Source organism: Pseudozyma flocculosa (genome assembly GCF_000417875.1).
Source record: "Pseudozyma flocculosa PF-1 unplaced genomic scaffold scaffold00001, whole genome shotgun sequence".
Taxonomy (NCBI): domain Eukaryota; kingdom Fungi; phylum Basidiomycota; class Ustilaginomycetes; order Ustilaginales; family Ustilaginaceae; genus Pseudozyma; species Pseudozyma flocculosa.
Window position 1 is genome coordinate 1,471,530 of NW_006920869.1, and position 18,645 is coordinate 1,490,174.

General features: G+C 65.4%; 7 protein-coding genes across 7 annotated transcripts in view; 4 read left to right on the forward strand and 3 right to left on the reverse strand.

Moving 5' to 3' along the window:
* PFL1_00526 (uncharacterized protein) overlaps window positions 1–93 on the forward strand; it is a gene marked incomplete at both ends in the record, with an annotated part of 1,020 nt that extends 927 nt beyond the window's left edge. Inside the window, one exon of the mRNA XM_007878020.1 lies at window positions 74–93. Coding sequence (XP_007876211.1) covers window positions 74–93 — 20 coding nt within the window. The remainder of the gene's footprint in view (window positions 1–73) is intronic.
* Window positions 94–1,325: 1,232 nt separating this feature from the next.
* Window positions 1,326–3,278, forward strand: PFL1_00527 (uncharacterized protein; the record flags this gene model as incomplete). The annotated part of the gene is made up of 1 exon (XM_007878021.1): window positions 1,326–3,278. The coding sequence occupies one exon, from the start codon at window positions 1,326–1,328 to the stop codon at window positions 3,276–3,278; it is 1,953 nt and encodes a 650-aa protein (XP_007876212.1).
* A 77-nt stretch (window positions 3,279–3,355) lies between these two features.
* Window positions 3,356–4,383, reverse strand: PFL1_00528 (uncharacterized protein; the record flags this gene model as incomplete). Its single annotated transcript, XM_007878022.1, has 2 exons — window positions 3,356–4,084; window positions 4,180–4,383. 2 exons carry the CDS (start codon window positions 4,381–4,383, stop codon window positions 3,356–3,358), a joined length of 933 nt encoding a protein of 310 aa, XP_007876213.1.
* A 635-nt stretch (window positions 4,384–5,018) lies between these two features.
* PFL1_00529 (uncharacterized protein) lies at window positions 5,019–6,210 on the reverse strand (the record flags this gene model as incomplete). Its single annotated transcript, XM_007878023.1, has 8 exons — window positions 5,019–5,033; window positions 5,121–5,182; window positions 5,282–5,347; window positions 5,436–5,495; window positions 5,613–5,779; window positions 5,893–5,908; window positions 6,033–6,072; window positions 6,184–6,210. 8 exons carry the CDS (start codon window positions 6,208–6,210, stop codon window positions 5,019–5,021), a joined length of 453 nt encoding a protein of 150 aa, XP_007876214.1.
* Window positions 6,211–6,939: 729 nt separating this feature from the next.
* On the forward strand, window positions 6,940–8,783 carry PFL1_00530 (uncharacterized protein; the record flags this gene model as incomplete). The annotated part of the gene is made up of 2 exons (XM_007878024.1): window positions 6,940–7,948; window positions 8,065–8,783. 2 exons carry the CDS (start codon window positions 6,940–6,942, stop codon window positions 8,781–8,783), a joined length of 1,728 nt encoding a protein of 575 aa, XP_007876215.1.
* A 335-nt stretch (window positions 8,784–9,118) lies between these two features.
* Window positions 9,119–10,326, reverse strand: PFL1_00531 (uncharacterized protein; the record flags this gene model as incomplete). Its single annotated transcript, XM_007878025.1, has 3 exons — window positions 9,119–9,136; window positions 9,238–9,323; window positions 9,453–10,326. The coding sequence occupies 3 exons, from the start codon at window positions 10,324–10,326 to the stop codon at window positions 9,119–9,121; spliced, it is 978 nt and encodes a 325-aa protein (XP_007876216.1).
* A 1,330-nt stretch (window positions 10,327–11,656) lies between these two features.
* PFL1_00532 (uncharacterized protein) lies at window positions 11,657–16,336 on the forward strand (the record flags this gene model as incomplete). The annotated part of the gene is made up of 4 exons (XM_007878026.1): window positions 11,657–14,491; window positions 14,585–15,292; window positions 15,397–16,182; window positions 16,331–16,336. 4 exons carry the CDS (start codon window positions 11,657–11,659, stop codon window positions 16,334–16,336), a joined length of 4,335 nt encoding a protein of 1,444 aa, XP_007876217.1.
* Between the last annotated feature and the right edge of the window lie 2,309 nt (window positions 16,337–18,645).

Sequence of the window (18,645 nt, forward strand, 5' to 3'; positions counted from 1 at the left end):
CGATGCCTGGAGGCCCCCCTGGAGCGATGCCGGGCGGCGGACCTCGCCCGCCCCGCCTCAGATGCACCGGCAGCCGGGTGGGCCGGCGCCTGATCCCAGGATGTTCCAGCAGCGCGGACCACCACCGCCGCAGCAAGGTTTCCCTCCGCAGAACCAAGGTCGTGGCCCGCCTCCCCCCAACGGCCGCCGCTTCTGAGCTCGACATGCCGGCGCTCAGCCCCGCATCCATTGCTGCTGTCGCCTGCATCCCGTGCGCCACGGCACTGTTATGGCACCTCCCGCCCCCTCTTGGACCCCTCTTGGGCCCCTTCTTGGGCCCCCTCTTGGCCCCCCTCCTGACGACCCGGGCTCCCGCCGACTCTCGCCTCTTCGACCCGACCACCACTGTACGATCTCAAGCATGCCACCACCATCTCTCTTGCATATTGTCGGTCCTCCTCTGCGCCCCTGATCCCGGCGATGGGCCAAGCAACCCTCGGGATCGGCGACGAGACCCCGCAACCTCTAGCGGCGTAATGGACGTCGGCCACCTTGTGCCCTCGACGTGCCCGCACAAGGACCTTGACAGGCCATTGCCCTGTCGTCTTTTCTCCGATGCGTTTCCCCTCTGATCCATTGCGGGACGCACGGTCCCACGACCATATTCGCCCTCGATTGTTGGCGAACCGCCTCTTTCCCTCTGCCTCGTTGGGGCCGCATCCCTGCTCCATCCCTGAACAATGTCTTGCTTCTCCTCCTTCTCTGCCGGTCTCATTGGCTCTCCCCCGTTGGCCCTCTTTCCATCATGTCGATCTGGCCCGTTCCGTGTACCCTATCTTTCCCGTTTCCCTTCATTGCTTGATCGCAACATCCCGATCTCGATCTGTCGATGATTCCGTCAGAAGCAGCAGCGATCATGCTTGCTCTGCGACAGGCAACGCAACGGGCAGCCCGTTGTGGCTGCGGAACGATGATGCCGACGGACGAGGCCCGACGGGGGCCGATGGCGAGCCAGACGATGTGGCACGGCAATGGTTGTCAGTGTTTGTTCGGTCGCGCTCGGGCGCCAATGGCCGAGGAGCGGCGGGGCCTGGCCTAGCCTGGCCTGGCCTGACCTGGCCTGACCTTGCCTGAGGCTGCTGCTCCACACGGACGTACATGCGCCTACAGGGCTGCCTGCAGGGTTCGCGTCCGGACTGCAGAGCAACACACAGCCCCAACCTAGGGCAGGCCACCCCCTGTCGACTTCTCCGCCCACCACCATCACCACCAGTGGCGCCACTGCCAACCGCCCAAGAAGCTCGTCCCACCTCGGCCCTGGAAGCGGGTCAGAACGCACCGGAGCCATGGCCGACTATCGCTACCTTGAGGCGTGGAAGAAGCCCACCGCCTCAGCCTCGACCTCGACCTCGACCTCGACCTTGTCGCGTTCCAATCGCTCCAGCAACTACGACCACAGCTCGTTCCAAGACGTCCTCTCCTCCACCAACAACGCCGCCTGCCCAACCGACGCCTCGACCTCGTCGTACCAGGTCCGACTCGACACGCCCGGCGGCATCACCTACGCTCCGGACGTGCTCAGCCAGCACAACTCGGCCAAACGCCTCTTCATCCCCGCCAAGCTCACACCGGGCGACGAGTTCGACTTTGCCGCAGAAATCACGAGGCGCAGGGAGGCGTCGACGTCGAACGTGGCGGACGCGGAAGCCAAGGAAGAGGCAGGCGATGCCAACAAGGGACCGACTGATGCCCAGGCCTACGCGGCGTCGATCGACATGCTCGCCCAGCAAAGCGAGCCGGGCCAGGATAAAACCAGCAAAGGAGTCAGCTTCGCAGAGGATGCAGAGACGATACCGCAGACCGCGATAGATGCCGACGACACCGCCGAGACCACCGCCGGCAACGCCGCCGACAAAGCTCCCGACACGGCCTCGATCCGTAGCAACGACACCGCCGTCACGGCCCGGTCCATCTCGTCGCGCATGACGGCAATGACGCTGGCGACCGATCGCGACGGCACGCTGCCGCACACGGTCGCGGCCAACGCCACGGTCGCCCGCACGCGGATGCCGGCGAGCGTCGCCGGTGACGGCACCGCCAAGACACCCTGGACCTCGACCGAATGGTCCGGCCATCGCGCGCTGGATCGACCGAGCCAGCGGGAAAAGGAGGCGGGCATCACCAACTTCGAAGACGTGGGTGGATACGGCCGCGTCCCCAGCGCCGCCGAGGCCGACCTCGACGCTGCCTCGTCGACGATGCACGACGGCTCGAGCGTGCACACGGCTCGAACGGCCCAGACGGTCGGAGGCGTCTACAACCTTCGGCCCTCGGACCTCTTTGTGGCGGATCCGCGGCCGTGGCGTCCGCTGCGGTACGTCCGCAAAGTCGACCCGCGCCAGGTGCTGCTCATGTGCGCCGGCACCACCTTGACGGCCGGGCAGGTGGCCGCCCACCGCATCGGGTCGGGGCAGCACGCCTTCGACGGCTGCGACGCCGCTTCCATCAAGTCGTACATGACCAGCGCGACGTCGAGGACGAGCGGTGCGGGGACGCCCGTCTTCCCGTCGACGACACCGACGGCCTTGACGCAGCAGGCAGCGTGGAGGTCGATGCTCAATTCCGGCAAAATGCCCGACTACGAGACGCTCGCATCTCAGTTCGCCAAGTCCAACGCCACCTCTACCTCTGCCGCCGCCGCCTCGGCCTCGGCCACGACTGATCCGTCTGTGGAAGAGGTGCGGGGCGGACTCGGCTTCGTCTTCTGTCCGCCCGTCGATCCATCCTCTTTGCCGTCGTCGTCGTCGTCGCCGTCGCCGAGCAGCAGCCGGGTGGAGGCCAACTTTTCGCGGCGCCTCGAGCGGCCGCCCGAGCTGAGCGCGACGACCAAGAAGCGGGCGGGCCTGCGCAGCGTGCTGGCGGCGCTCGAGTACCAGCAGTGGGAGGACGAGGGGTTCGACAAGATTGTCGTCGCCACGCACCACCGCTGGCTCGTCGACGGCATCTCGCGCGACATCTGGGAGTGGCGCCACAACCACTGGCGCCTCACGCGCGACGGCCCGCTCGGCACGCCCGGCGAGTCGGTGCCGGACCGCGACCTGTGGGAGCTCCTCGATGGGGCGGTGCAGAAGTACGAGCAGATCGACTGCACCGTCCGCTTCTGGTACGTCCCCAGGACCGAGAATATGCCCGCCTTCCACCTCGCCGAGCAGGGCGCCGTCAAGGACAACCAGCAGCCCGGGTTGGTGAGATGGACCAAGCCCAAAAAGCAAAAGGCGCAGGCAGGGGCGCAGGTGTGACGGCGACCCACGCATGGTCGATCCGCCTGTAGAGCAGAGAGTTGGTGGCGGGGACAACGCCGTGTGAGATTACAGCTTCATGATAGACGCAGGCCGGCACGGCGATAGCACTCTGCGATGCGCGTCTCGATGGCCCGGACCATCTTCCACCTCTGTCCGTCTTCGGATAGCTGCGGGGCAAGGGCGGCCACACCGGCCACGAAGAGCGACGCCACCGCCGCCGTGATCGTCCATGTGCCGGTGCCCGGTTTGGTCCTGGGCCTGGTGCGCCTGGTCCCAGCCTTTTGGCTTCGAGACCTCGCGATGAGCCTGGTCGTGCCCGTCGTGACGTGGAGCGCGGCCGCGACGACGAGGGAGAGGTAGAGGGCTGCCGTGACGAGCGGGGCGGATCTGAGGCCGTACGAGACGTAGCTGTAGTCGAGCTCTGATGGCGAGAGCGCCGAGATGGGCGGTGTCGAGCGCGAAGGAATGAGGCGGTTCAGCAGAATGTGGTGTCCCACGATGGGGACGAGGACGATGCCCGAGGCCGTGTGCAGCGAGGGGAGGTACGAGGACGAGGACGAGGACGAGGACCGGGTCGGTTTGGCGCCGAGATCGGTCGCGGTCTCGGTCGTCGTCGAGTCTTCTGCCGATGGTGGTGCCGTTGCGTCGTCGTCGCTGCTGCTGTCGGTGGTGGTGGAGGTGTAATCGGCCGTGGTGCACGCCAGCAACAACCTCTTGAGGCCCGACGAGACGAGATGGAGACCGATCGAGGCGTAGAGGAGCGGTTCGGTCAAGCTGGACTGGTAATACACCCTTCCCAGCAGCTGTCGCGCCGTATCGTAACGCCAACGTGTCACCACGTCAGCCCATCTGTTCCTCTCACCCATCACCCGGCGGAACAGACCGAGGGACGACTCACCATGATACGGCTAGCGTTGTCAATCGCATCCTCGACGTCGCACGAGCCCGCGATTCCGACGGTAGAGAGGATCCTGGAGATACCGACGACGAGGGGCGGTGCGAGGTGGACGCACAGAAACGACCCGACCGCCACGGCGGAGAGGTGCGAGGTCGTCGTGAGCGACCGGAGCACGCCGTTGCGCACGCCCGGCCGCAGCTTCATCCTCCCCTTCCCTCCCCGCGTCGTTGGAGGTGATGGTGGTGACGACGTTGCGGGCATCGTGCTGGTCCAGTCTGTCCGTGCCGAACGGAGGATGATGGTGGGTGCGTGGTGGCAGGAAGGTGAGGGCGGGTCGTGCAAAGGTGGAGGAGGGGAACAGCTATGTAAGGCTGAAGAGCGCGCTCGCAGTTGGTTGGTCGTTGGACCCTGAAACGTGCGTCGAAGCCGGCGCAGCGCCTCAAGAGGGCCATGCCTCTCGGCTTCGTCGAATGGCCGAGGTCCCTTTTGCAGAAGCTCTCTAGTAATCTGCGAAGGCGGCCCTCTGTCTCTGTCTCTCTCTCCTCTCTCATTCTCTAGCCTTCTCGCAACCATCTTTCGACGTCCAGACAGGCACGCTCAGAATCACCGCGCCGTTGGAACTTTAACGTGAGGGGACGGGCACAAAGCCTGCACGGGTACCGTTTTTTTTTGCGGGGGCTGAGAGGCAGCACAGACCGTACTCTCGCGCTCGTCACATGGAGAAGGAGAGGTGTGGCCGCGCCATCAAGTCGTGCTGATGAAGCTCAGCTAGTCGGACGTTATTGCGGTCTCGTGATTGGGCTCTCACGCTATTGTTTGCTGCTGGACTTGACATCTTCTCACGCCGTTGCGTACTGCGGGCGGCGGTTGGGAAAGGGGGCCATTGGATCAGCGTCTGACAACCGACTGAACCGGCAGCGGCGGCGGCGTCGGTGGCTCACCTTCTTCGTGTGCTCTTGTGCCGTCTTGTTGAACTTGGCCCTGTCGTTGTTGTAGACCTCGGCTGGGAGTGTGCACGGAGCGGGAAGGGTGATCCGGAGAGGTCAGCGCCCTGACTTGCCATTGGCAATGGCCTTCCGTTTCTGCGGGGCATCGCACTCACCAATCGACGCCACCAGGGCATCGTCAGGGTTGGGCTCTTCCAGGAGCTGCAGGATAGACAGAAGGACTGCAACGAGAGACGGGCGAGGGCCGCGCAGCTGTCAGCGACTAGCGCTGTGACTCTCCCCTTTCTGATGGCGGCGGCGGCGGCTCACTGGTAGACGCCTTGGTCGAGGGCTTCCATGCCTCGGACTTCAGGATGCCGACGCAGAGGTCTGAGAGGAAAGAGAAAGAGGGCAAGGGCATGGTGTAGGAGCAGACGCACGTCAGCAAGAGGCAGCGCTCAGACTGCAGCGCGTCGCAAAGGCCAGGGCAGCGCCGCCCGCACTCACTTCCGCCCTCGTCGACGTTTGGGTGGTAGATGCGGGTAGCAAAACGGACCTTGGGGCCCTTGAAGGGGTACTCGATGGGGAAGTCGACGTCGACGAGGAAGGTGCCGCCTGCGTACGGGCTGCTGGCCGGGCCCTCGAGCTTGGCCGTCCACTTGTAGATGTTGTCTCTGCGGGCAGAGGGGGGATGGAGCGGAAGGACGGGGCGTGGCGGCAGCGAGGTCAGCTGGGGTTGCCGCGGGCGTTGCCGCGTAGTTTGAGGGGTGGTGGGTAGGACACCCACTCCTTTGCCTCGATGGCTGATGGAGGGAGAGGAGGGGGCAGCAGAGAAGCCAGAGGATACGGAGGGAAGGAGAAACGCTGGTCAGAGAGAGGGGTTGCGCCAGCTGCTGCGGAGCGTTGCCGGCCAGGGACGGTGCTCACTGATGCCAGGGACTGGCTCGTTGCTGAGCTCGGTGAGCTCCTGATGATGGTGCGAGAGTCAAGGCGGTCAAAGAGGTTGGTTTGGGTCAGAGGAGGTGTGCCATTGGCGGCGAGGCGGCTACGAGTGGTGGGAGTCGCCCGTGATGCGCACCTTTGTGATTCGCTTCTTGCTGGCCATGGTGGAAGCGTGGAGGGTGTGTCGAGGTTGGCGTGGAGCGAAAGAGAGGATGTGTATGGGAGAGTGGCGCGCTTGGGTATGGATGTGTTGGTCGTTGCTGAAGGTGCGGTGCAAAGCCGATGGTGAGCCTGGGTGGAGAGAAGGGTGGATCAAGCGCAAGGTGTTGGGAGGTGTTGCGCGGCGGGGCCAGCAGAGGTGCAGAAGGTGTTGGGTCGGGAAGCGCGGGCGGGGCAAGGCAGGCAGGCAGGCAGGCAGGCAGGCAGGCAGGCGGCCAGAGGCAGGCATGATGAGCGGCGGCACTAAAGACTGGGAGCGAGGGGCCGCTGCCCTCGTCTGACCCGGGCTTGGCCTAGCTGCCCCCCCCCCCCCCCTGCCAAGTTGACTTGCAGGCGCCCCCTGGCTTGGGTGCAGCCAGCCTGTCCTGAGCTGCGCTGCCCTGCTGCCTGCATTTTGCCTCTCTGCTCGATCACGGCGCCTGCTGGCCTCGGCCTCTCTACTGGCTGGCAGCCAGCAGCAGTCGGTGATGCAGCCGTGCAGCCAGACCCCTCCACATCGTCAAGCTTGCTGCACGTACGGCGCCAGGCACCAACACATACACGTCGACCCACGGGCCATGCCACGCCAGGCCTGCCCTGGACTCACCTGGCCTCACCTGCCACGCCGGGCTTCTTGGCAGGGCAGGGCTAGGCCCCCGTCGCCGCTGCTCGCTCTATCTTGGCGTGGCTGTGTATGTGGGCCAAAGGCGGTAACGTGGCTCATCAACGTCCCTTGCCGCCTCTTCTCTGCTCCTCCTGGCTCAGCTGGCTATTTTGGGAGGCGCTCGAGTACACCCGCCCTTCCCAAAGGCCATCGCCATCGCCATCGCCACCGCACCTCGCCACTGAATTACCACCACCACCACTAGCCATACATCCCTCCCCCTCTGCATCTCCATCAACCCAACAGCCACCTACCATGACCAGCACACCCCCTACCAATGCTGCCGGCGCCGGCTCCCAGGGCGTCGAGATCCTCAAGATCGACAATGTCCGCGCATCGCAGTCCTACGACGGCGAAGATGTCACCCTGGGCCTCGGCACCCTCCGCGCCCTCCTCGTCGCCATCGAGCTCCAGGGATCCAGCACCCAGGACCACTCGGCCGCCGCACCCACCGACCCCGAAAAGCTCGACCAGCACCGCAACCTCTCCACCGACCTTTGGCTCGTCCTCGCCATCGGCGACTCGTTCAGCCTCCCCATCCCGGCGTTCCAGTCCATCCGCCCAGAGCGATCCGGCAACACCAGCTCGTACGTCATGCCCTCGCACGACGTAGAGGGCGCATCGATCCGCTTCTCGCTCCCCGCACAGGCCACAAAGCAAGAGACCAAGCGCCTCGAGGAGATCCTCGCTCAGTACTCGGCCTACCAGGACGACGACGCCACCGACAGCGGCACCATCGAGCTCATGGACGACCAGGGACATGTCCTCGCCGTCGTCAAGGACCAGTTCCAGGTCGAGGAGGACGACGCCCTCTCCGAGTCCGGCCGCGAAAAGGACCCCGTCCTCATCGACCTCGCCCCCGAGCCGGCCGCCGCCGCCGCCGCCTCTACCGGCAAGGACACGGCCCACGTCTCCATCGCCCCCCAGGACCGCGAAAAGGGAGACTGGCTGCTCAAGGGCGCCGACTTTATCTCGCGCAACATTGTCAAGGGCTCCGAGTTCATCGGATCCAAGATCACCAACGCCGCCGACAACTATGGTAAGTGGGGCGGCCCATTTAGCCTGCCCTTGGGCGTGCAGCCGAGCACTGAATTGACCCGCCCCGTCCCGCCCCGTCCCGCCCCGCCCCGCTCCGTCCCGATCTCCCTTCTGCAGTCGCCAAGAACCCCGGGCCTGGATCGAGCATCACCTCGCCGACGGACGAGAAGGGCACCTCGAGTGGCGCGCAGACGCCCACCAGCCAGCGCAACATCAAGGTGCCCAGCGCTGCCCAGTCGGGCGCCGCGACGCTGTACAACTGGTCCGGCCAGGCCGTGCAGGTCTCTGCCAAGACGACGGGCAAGATCACGGACATGGCGGCCAACATTGGCGACAAGATTGGCAAAAAGACGGGCATCCAGCGACAGGTCAAGGCCGACGGCACCCTGGGCCCGCAGCCCAAGGGCATCCGCGGCTTCGTCAACCGCTCGCTGCTGGCCACCAACAGCGTGCTCGACGGCGTGGACGCGGGTGTGCAGAACCTCCTCTACTCGAGCTCGGGCGCCGCGTCGCAGGTGGTGGCGCACAAGTACGGCGAGGACGCGCGCAAGCTCAGCGAAAACATTGCGCGCTCCGGCGGCAACGTGTGGATCGTCTACAAGGACGTGCGCAACGTGCGCAGGAGCGCCCTCCTCAAGGCCGCACGCGGACGCATGCTCAAGGCCCAGACGCCCGACGGCGCACAGGTCACGATCCGCGTCGACAAGGACGGTCACGCCACCGTCGAACCCGACAATGAAAAGTCGGCGGCAGCAGCGCCGACGTCGACTTCGACTGCACCTGCACCAGCATCAGCTTCGGCAGGAGCGGCGCCGTCGGAGAAGACCAAGTCGTAGCGTCAACCGTGCCGTGCCAGACTGATTATCGTATGTAGACCCCTAGCCCGTTCCGGATCGCTGTCTTGGCTTGCAGATACCGCCCCTGTCCTGCCGTCACAGGGCCAAAAAGGAAAACACGATGCTACGAGGACAGGATTCACGATTCCTTTCGTCTTGAACGTGCCTTCTTTGTCCTGCGCAGTCTACAGTGATGTGGGTGTGGGGTGGCTGGGGAGGGTGCCGTTCGCTGCTGAACCAAGGTAGGGAAGTCAAAGCAACGAGAAGACAGAACCGCTGCTGCTGCGACTGCAGGAGCGGCCAGAGGGGGAGAGGGAGGGGAGGAGGGTGTTCGCTCAGAAGCAGAAGACTTGCTGTAGACCGCGGACCAGGGCAGGAAAGGAGCGAGAGGAAGGGAGGAAAGGCAGGCATCAGAAACAGTTCGGCGGGACGAGCAGCAGGTGCTGGGACTTACGTCCTCCATCTTGCTGACGGTGCGGGGAGCCTGGTAGTTGAGCTCCGAGAGGTGCTTCTTCATGGCGTTGATCATCGGCGGCGGGCCTGCAATCATCGGCAGCAGGTGGACGGGACAAGAAAGAAGGGAGAGGGAGGGCCAGGGAAAAGCGGGGTCAGGGTATGGCTCGTCGACGGCAGAGCGAGCGGGGCGCACATCGCGGCACGGGCACTCACCGCACATGAGGATCTTGATGTCGTCGGCGGGCTTGGGGAGGTTCTGCTCGATGGCCTCCTTGGAGACGAAGCCGGTGCCGCCGGTCCAGTTGGGGGGCGCCTCGTTGAGGAAGTAGTGGATGCGGAACTGGTCCTTGTGCTCGCGGGCGAGGCGGTCGAGGTCCTCCTTGAGCAGGATGTCGTCCTCCTTGACGTTGGCGTAGATAAAGTCGACCTGGGTCTTGTCGGCCGGGTTCTTGCAGATGGCCGTGATGATCTGGAGGCAGGGCGTGAGGCCGGTGCCGCCGGCAATCATGCCGAGGTGGCGGGCGAGGCCGGGCGAGTAGCGCATCTGGCCCTTGGGGCCCTTGACCGAGAGGACGTCGCCGATCTTCATGGCGGCCATGTACTTGGAGACGTTGCCCTGCTCGTACGACTTGACGACGAGGTCAAAGAAGCCCTTGTCGTCGTCGGACGAGGTGGGCGTGTAGGAGCGCATGACGGTCTTGCCGTTGATGTCGGCCTGGACCGAAATGTGCTGCCCGATGGGCAGGCCGAGGATCGAGTTCTGCTTGGGCAGGCGGAAGCGGTACTTGGCCGTGTTGGACGAGAGCTGCTTCTTTTCCATCAGGTGGAACTTCTGCCACTCAGTCGGGTTGAGCACGGGCTTGGCCTTGCCCGAGTCAAAGTAGAGCAGCGCGCCCACCGACAGGACGAGCCCGACGAGAAAAGCGACTACGACGTTGATCTCCATGAAGTCGGTGGCCCTGTCGAGGTCTTGGAGGAGTTCAAAGTGGGGAAAGACGGAGCGGGCGAGGTAGCTCTTGGCGACGAGGCAGAGGCAGAAGGTGACGAGGATGGATGCGACGAAGGCGAATTGCTCGGGCAGGACCATCCAGGTGGCAAGAGGGGCGGAATGCGAGTAGGTGGCGGTGAGATGGCAAGGAGGCGGCGGAGGGGACGGAGAGGAGGGAGAGGATGGAGTGAAGAGGTCGTGCGGGGAAGCCACAGGCTGGCAGGCGGGCGGGCGGAAGAAGAGGAAGACGACTGGCCGCCTGTGCGTAGCCTGGCCTGATCCAGCTGTTGCCCTGCCTGTCGTCGTCGTTGTCGTCGTGGCACAAACGAAGGCAGGCAGCCACGCTGGCCCCGCCCGCGGCGGCTTGTGCGGTGTTGGGGCTGAGCTGGAGCCTAGCCAGCCCAGGCCTGATTTTCTTGAAATCTCGCTCGCTTCCAAAAGGCCCGTCGATGAGCTCAGATGGGACAGCCCTGCCCAGCCAGACAGAGCCTCTGTCGGTGGCCTCACACGTGAAATCGTCTTTCTCTTGCTCTCGATCCGCCCCGCCCCTTCTGGCATCAGCCACCTCGAGCCCAGGATCCGAGCTGCCGTCATCAGCAGATCCATCAGGGCTGAGCCGCTCGCGCTGCCGATAGGCTTGACGTCGTCAAAGGGGCCAAAGAGGCACTCGTGGCTGGACCGAGGAATCTCTGTCGGTGCGCGCCGCCAGACCTCAAACAGCCTGTGCCCACCCCCGGATGCCCGGTCCGGTCTCGGTGGCCGATGAACCCGATTTCGATCGGGCTAGTGGCTTCGGAGCCGAACGAAGCCTTGTCTGAGCCACGTCGCGCAACCCTGGCGCAAAGAGGAAAAAGCTGGACAGCCTGCCTGGCAACGCGCGTGGTCGAGCTGGCTGACCTGCGCACGGAGCCTGCAGGCCTATCCTGCCATGCCTGGCGTGGCAGGCCTGGCCTGGCCAGGCAGACCTGGGCCAGCTTGCCTGCCCTCCCAGCCTGGAACGCGTCGACGCGAGAAGCAGGCGGCCGGCCTGGCCTGGCCTCTTTGGCTGGCTGCGCAAGAAGCCTGGCGGGCCCATGCCACGCCTGCCGCTGGTGTGGAGAGAGGGTCAGAGGGCCTACCGGCCATGCTTTCGACACTCGACGCCACCACCCGCCTCCGCCTCGACCCTTGGCAATCTGCACTCTGGCCCGGACCACGCCATCGCATCTCCACCGCTCGCATCGACAGGTCCGCCCACGCTGTTCTCCGCGTCGTCCCCCGCAATTCTACCATCGCAGCTGCCCACGCGCCTGGGCCATCTCACTCAGCCTCGGCGGAAACCACTTGGCCCGGAATCACGGCTCGCATCTCTAGGCGGACTCGAGGACCGCGCTACCTCCCTGCCACCAACTTCAATTGCATCTGACCGCCGAATCGAGCGACAGCAGATATGGCCGGGCGCGCTGCGGCAAAGCGAAAGGCTGCGGATGGCGAGGCGTCGTCGGAGGGCGCCAGCAAGCACGCCAAGCTCGCCGAATCTGCCAACGACTTTGACAGCGACGGATCTCTGACCGATCTCTCGGACGAGGAAGAGGCGCCACAGGATGAACAGAGCGAGGAGGAGGTGGAGGACGAGGAAGAGGACGAGGAGGAGGAACCGAGCAGCGACGATGACGCTGGCGCCCACGACGACGACAACGACGACGACTATGGCGGCTCGAAGCGCAAGAAGACCGCAAAGACACCCACAAAAGGCCGCAGGGGCGCCGGTGCCGCGGCCGCGGCCGCGAGGACGCCAAAGCAGCGCGCCGCCCCAAAGACGCCCAGGACCAAGGCGGCGGGCGCGTCCAAGACGGCAAAGGCGAGCGCATCAAAGACACGGTCCGTGGGACGGCCGCGCGCCACGTCGACCAAGACCAGGGGTGCCGGCAGCAAGGACGAGCTGCCGATTAACGACGACAACGACATCTTCAACGCCGTCAAGGACCCCAACAGCGCGCTGCAGTCGACCGCCGAGGACTGGGTGGTCAGCTTCCAGAACGACGAGGGCAAGGCGCTGGCAGAGCTGACCAACTTTGTCATCCGGACGTGCGGCTGCAACGGCAGCGTCGACGAGAACCAGGTGGTCGACATCGACAACATCGTCGACACCCTCGAAGAGCTGCAGGAGGTCTTCAAGAAGCAGCCTCTGCCGTCGTACCCGATCGTCTCGAAGAGCAAGACGTTCAAGTCGTTCCGCCGGTCGCTCAGCGAGTTTCTCCGCCGCCTTGTCCTCTGCGCTTACGAGGCCGAGATCCTGACGGCCGAGGGCTTCATGGAGACGTTCCAGGCGTGGGTCTCGGCCATGTCGTCGTCGTCGCTCCGCTCGTTCCGCCACACGGCCACCGTCGTCGCGCTGTGGACGATCTCGGCCATCAACGAGGTCAACGCGCTCGCCGCCAAGGACCTGGCCACCGCCACCAAGCAGCGCGACGCCGAGCGGAAAAAGGCGCGGGCGGACAAGAGCCGGCTCAAGGAGCTCGAGGCCAAGGTCGAGGAGGCCAAGGCGCTGCGCAAGAAGCTCGACGAGTACATCGACGAGTACATGACCAGCGTCTTTGTCCACCGCTACCGCGACTACGACGCCGGCATCCGCACCGAATGCGTCGAAGAGCTCGGCGCGTGGATGAAGAAGCACTCGGCGCAGTACCTCCAAGCGAGCTACTTCCGCTACGTCGGCTGGGTCCTCTCGGACGCCGACGCCGGCGTGCGCATGGCGGCGATCCGCGCCATGACGGGGCTCTACACCCGCGAAAACTTTGTCGGGTCGATCCGCCACTTTACCGAGATGTTCAAGGGGCGCCTCGTCCAGATGGCGACCGGTGACGTCGACCTCTCGGTCCGCATCGCCGCCATCCTGGTGCTCGTCATGATCGACAAGCACGACCTGCTCGACGAGGAGCAGCGCGACTCGCTGGCCACGCACATCTTTGACGTCGAGCCAAAGGTGCGCGCCGCCGTGGCGACATTCGTGGCGAGCATCCTCGAGGACGAGGTGCGCCAGCACACGGCCGAGCTCGGCGGGCAGAGTGCCAAGTCGAAGAAGAAGGCCAACTCGGACGAGGCGCAGGCGGCCGAGGTGGCCAAGCTGCGCCTCAAGTGCCTCGCCTCGCTGCTGGTCAAGTACGGGCGGCGGCTCGACGACGTCGACCCTTCGACGACGACGAGCGAGGCGGTCGACACCAACTCGCAGGACATCTCGAGCGCGGCGGCCCAGAAGCAGGCCGAGGACCTCAAGACGATGATCGACGGCGCCAAGGAAGGCCGCGTGGGCATGGCCATCGAGGCGCTCTGGGACGCCGTCGACGAGATCCAGGACTGGCAGCCGCTCATCGACCTGCTGCTCCTCGACCACTCGGACAAGGACGGGTCGAGCGGCACCAAGGGTGCCCAGGAGCTTGCCCCGGAGGCCTACCGGCTCGACGTCGACGAGGAGGCGGTGCTGGTCGAGGCGCTGGTCAGCATCCTCCGCAAGACGCACCAGCACATTGCCGTGGTCAAGGACGACGAGGACACCACCAAGGAGGACATGACGCGGGCCGTGATGCCGACGCTGCCCAAGCTGCTGGCAAAGTATCGCACCGACGCGCCGCGGATCGCCGACCTCCTCGTCATCCCGCAGATCATCGACCTGGAGATGTACACCGAGATGCGCGAGACCAACGCCTACGAAGCGCTCTGGGACGACGTCTCGGCGCAGCTGCAGCGCCACGTCGAGCCGCTGCTGCTCAAGCACGCCGTCCAGGCGATCCGCAAGCTGATGGCGTGCACCTCGCTCTCCAACGTCAACGCGGCCAAGCTGACGGCGCTGCAAGAGTCGCTGCTGTCGGCGCTGCAGGAGACGGCGCAGAATCGTGACGTCGAGACCGCCGTCTTCGGCGAAGACGACGTGCACCTCCTCGGCGCCAGCATCCTGCGGATGAACGTGCTCAGCCAGGTCTGCGACATGACCGAGGTGCTCGAGGACGACGAGCGCGGCCAGTCGACGAGCGGCTGGGAGATCATCCTCGGCCTGGCCGGCAGAGGCCGCCTCGGCTACCGCGAGGAGGAAAAGATGGTGCAGGATGCCATCCAGGTGCTGACTCTCCACATCATGTGGAAGACGCGGCTGAGCCTCTCGCACGATGCGGCGAGCCAGGGGCCGGCGATCGACGCGCTGCTGTCGAAGCGGACCATCCTGCTCGACCTGCTCAACGAGTACGTGGCGGGCACGCACTCCAATGCCTGCGCTGGTGTGCAGAGGGTGGTAAGTGTCGCCGTCGATGCAGAAGTGGCCGATTATGCGTCGGTGCCTCGTGCTGACCCGCCATGTCCCCTGACCAATCCATCCCCGCGACAGGCATTCGAGCGACTGCTGACCATCCACATGATGTACGCGGCGCTTCCCATCGGGCACGACGAGAGCGGAGCGAGCGGCGAAGCGCCCCCGGAAACGTCGGCGCCGCCAGGCGGTCCCCGACTCCCGCCTGCGCTGCGACTCACCTGCGGCGACGAGATCCAGTACCGATGCGCCGGCTTCATCCAAGCAGAGATCGAGCGATACATCGAGAGCGCTGGCATCCGGGACAGGGAAGCTCGGAACGGCAAACAGAACGGCGGCGGCGACACCATCGACAGCGACGAGGAGGCCCGCGCCAGCGGCGACGACCGCGACGGTGACGACGGCGACGACGACGAAGATGCCGACCGCACGCCCCGCGCGTCGTCCAAAGCCCCGGCGCGCGGCAGCCGGGCCACTAGCAGAAAGGCGCGCAAGGCCGACCGCCAGGCGAGGGATGGCGAATCGGCATCGGAGCGACCATCGCGCTCGCTGCTCGAGGCCGAGCACTCATTCTGTTCGACCATCAGCACATTTGTCTCGGCCATCCGCGTCGGCGTCGTCGATGCCAGGCATTCGGCCAGCGTGCTGGTCCAGTTTGGCAGGCTCGGCGGCATCTACGACTCTTGCTGCAAGGTGCTGATCGACGTGCTCAAGGAGGAGGCCATCTTTGTCGGCTACGAGCGCGCCGTCGTCATTGAGAACACCGTCTGGGATGCCCTTAGGGAGGTGAGTCGGGGGGCTTTGGGCGGACTCCTCGTGCCGCGAAAGCGTCGCCTTCCGCTTGCTCACCACGCATCTCGTTCTCGCCCTCGCTGCCACGGTTTGTCCAGTCCTTTGAGCTCTTCCTCGACGGCGGCGACGATGCGGCCGAGTCGAGGTTCGTTTCGCTGTCGCGCCAAGTCGCCAATGTGCTGGTCGTGCGCGGCGGAGGCTTCACGGCGCTCAAGACAATCGACCCGCGCTGCCTAGTCTCGCTCCACAAGCGCGCCAGCGAATACGTGGCGCAAAAGGTGGCGGCGGCCGAGCGCAGCGGCAACAAGGGGCTCAAGACGCGGCTGCCGGCCCTCTACAAGGGTGCGGCCAACCTGCTGATGAACGCCACGCCGACCGATGCCGTCAAGATCAAGACGGCCATGGACCGTGCCTATCGTGCGGCCGACGTCGATATCCCTCCCGCCGCCAAGGCGTGGGAGCCGCAAAGGTCGTACGAGCGTCGGCTGCTCAAGATCGCGGCCAAGAGCACCATGTTCGCCAAGGCCAATGGCTCGCAGCGGCAGTCGGCAGGCAAGGCGGCGTCCGGCAAGGCGGCAGCGACTGGCGGCGGCGTCGACAGCGGGAGCGACCTGACCGACGCCGAGGGGGAAGGCGACGAAGCGGCCGGTGGTGCCGACCTGGCCGACCGGGGTTCTCCGATGCCCACCGGCAGCAAGCGGCCGCGCCGAGCTTCGTCGACGAACGGGCACGCGGCGCGCGGTTCAGCGTCTGCCTCTGCGTCGCCTGCTCCCTCCCCCGGCGAGGGCGACGGGGACGAAGAAGACGAGCCCCTGTCCGAAGAGGACGGTGCCTCGGATGCAGACTCGCTCGGACGCGTGGCTGGCCGCGTCAAGCGGCGAAAGGTGAGCCCGGACAATGTCGTCGTCGGGGCGGCCAATAGACGCCGAGATTGCACGGCACCGGAGGCTTTGACGTACAGCGACTGACTGGCTCTGCTTGCTTCCACCACCCATCCACCCCTGTGTTGTCGTCGCGTTGACTGGCGACCAGATCTAGCCAGGTAGCTGACGCTGCAGCAGCCCCTGAGACGAGCGAGATGGTCGCGGCCCAAACCCTGCCTGCCGGATCTACGTGCGCTCGCGCCAACAATCATGCCGTCTCGCCGTTACATACATACGTACCTACCTCGGTCGGCGACAGCCGTGACCTGGCCTGGTGATTATTTGATGACTGCATGCCCACCTACGACCACCCCAGCCCCCTTTTGGAGTTGCATCTGATGGTACCTACGGCAAAGTTCCACGCGATACGGCACGGTCGGCGCCATCCACCGGTATCTCAGCTCCGCACAACAATCCTTATTGATGGCAGCCGGGCGTGCCGACGAGCCTCGCTGGCGGTCGGTACCGGGTCGACGACGATCCACGCCGTTGGATGGCTGAGCCGTCTTTGCACCCTGGCCTGCTGCTCTGGTGTCGTTGTTGCCCCCTGGCCTGGCCACTCGCCGGCGGCAAGCTTGTCGCTCTTTGTACGCTTGGCGGTGATGCTCTCCTGCCCTCTTGTTTTGCTTTGAGCCCTTTCCCTGTCTGTCTGTCTGTCTGCCTGCAATGTAACCTGTGTCCTCGTCGAGCGCATTCGCTGTCGTGTGCTCATGGCGTTGACAGCGACGCTGCCCTTCTGTTCTGGCCCGGCGAGCTCGCTGTATCTACGGGTCCAAGGACGATCTCGGGTTGTTGGTGTCGCTCGAGCCAGCTTCGTCGATGATGATCTCGACCGTATTTACGGGTCGGCCGTGTCAGGTGGCAAGCAAGCAAACACACACACCGGTGCGGAGATGGCAAGTCGGCGGAGTCGAGAGCGGGCGCAACGTCGGAAACGGTGCGGTGCGGTGCGGTGCGGCGACTCAGCTCGACTCCGGTCGGGACGGGACGGAGTGCGATTGCGCCAGGGCACGCACGGAAAAAGGCTGGCTGGCTGGCTGGCTGGCTGGCAGGCTTGTGGGCGGGGTGTCGGTCGGTCGGGCGGGAACGGCCGGTGAGGCAGGCCTGCAGGCCAGGCCGGTACGGTGCGGCGTACGTGCCCCAGCGAGCCAGCCAGAGTCTAGACCCTCGAGGCTGCACAGCCAGGCCTGGCCTGCCTGTGGCAGGCAGCAGGCTAACAGCTACGTTAGGCTAGGGGGGAAAAAACAGAGCTGATCAGCTGAATTCGAGCAGGCATGCCGCGGCCGCACGCACGCAAAGCCGGGGTGGTGCGCCACTTGGTTTTCCCTCGATCGACTGTCTGGCCTCGACGTGCCTGCCTGCCTGCCTGCTGCTGCTGCTGCCCACGCCCAGCAACCGTGCGTGCATCCGGCAACCGCCCGCCGCCGACTCAGCCTCGGGCGTGTGAGATGGCCATCTGGATCGCGATCCTGCCCTGCCCTGCCGATTTCACCGCCAGCTGGGCCAGCCACCGCCAACAGCAAGCAAGCAGCAGCAGCAACACGAACGCATCTGCTTGTGATGTGTGCCTGCCTTGCGTTGACCGTCGTTCGGAATCGACGAGATACGCACGCACGCACGCACCACCGAGGTCGGAGGCCAAGCGAAGCCAAGCGCTACGCTAGCAATCACGAGGTGCCGAGGCGCGTGGGACCCGGCCGCCTGGAAAGCTCGCTGCTGGGCTCATCACCAAAGAGATCCATAGCGCTCGTAGCCCTGTCGACGACGTCGCACTCTCGATCTAACTGCTGGCCCGCCAGGCCTCTCCTGCGACATCGATTCAAGGTTGGCGGTGCTTCTGCGCATCAGAGGCTATAGGCCGGCCTAGAGTATGTGCTTGCCGTGCCCATACGGCCGGAAGAATACGCCATGTCAACGGGGAGCCTGGTCCAGGGGGCGCAAGCTTGCTTGCAGACCCCGGCGCACGGCCAACCCAAGCAGCGCAAGCAAGCAGGCCACTACTGTACCTGGTCTGCTCACGACGACGCCAGCAGGCCAGGCGGGTTGTCAGAGGAGCGCCACAGCCGCCTGCCATCATGGATGTATGAACCGCAGTAGTGGTCCCACCAGGCATGGCGTACGGCGGCCACCCACCCACCCACCCTTGGCCGCCGCGGAAGCGCAGCTGGTTTGCCGTCTGTTGTTCCTCGCCGCCATGGCCAGCATGCTCTAGGCCATGGCGCCCATGTGGCGGCTTCACTGCAGCCTGGCCATTCCAAGGGCCGTCGATGGGCTGAGCGGAGACAAGGACCGAGGACGAGGACGAGGACGAGGACGGGGGTCGAGGGGGAAATTCGGGACAGAGGTGCGTTCCTGGCTGGCCACACGCCCGGCTACTTTGAGGCTCCCTCACCCTCGCTCCCCTTCTCCCTCTCTCTCTCTCCC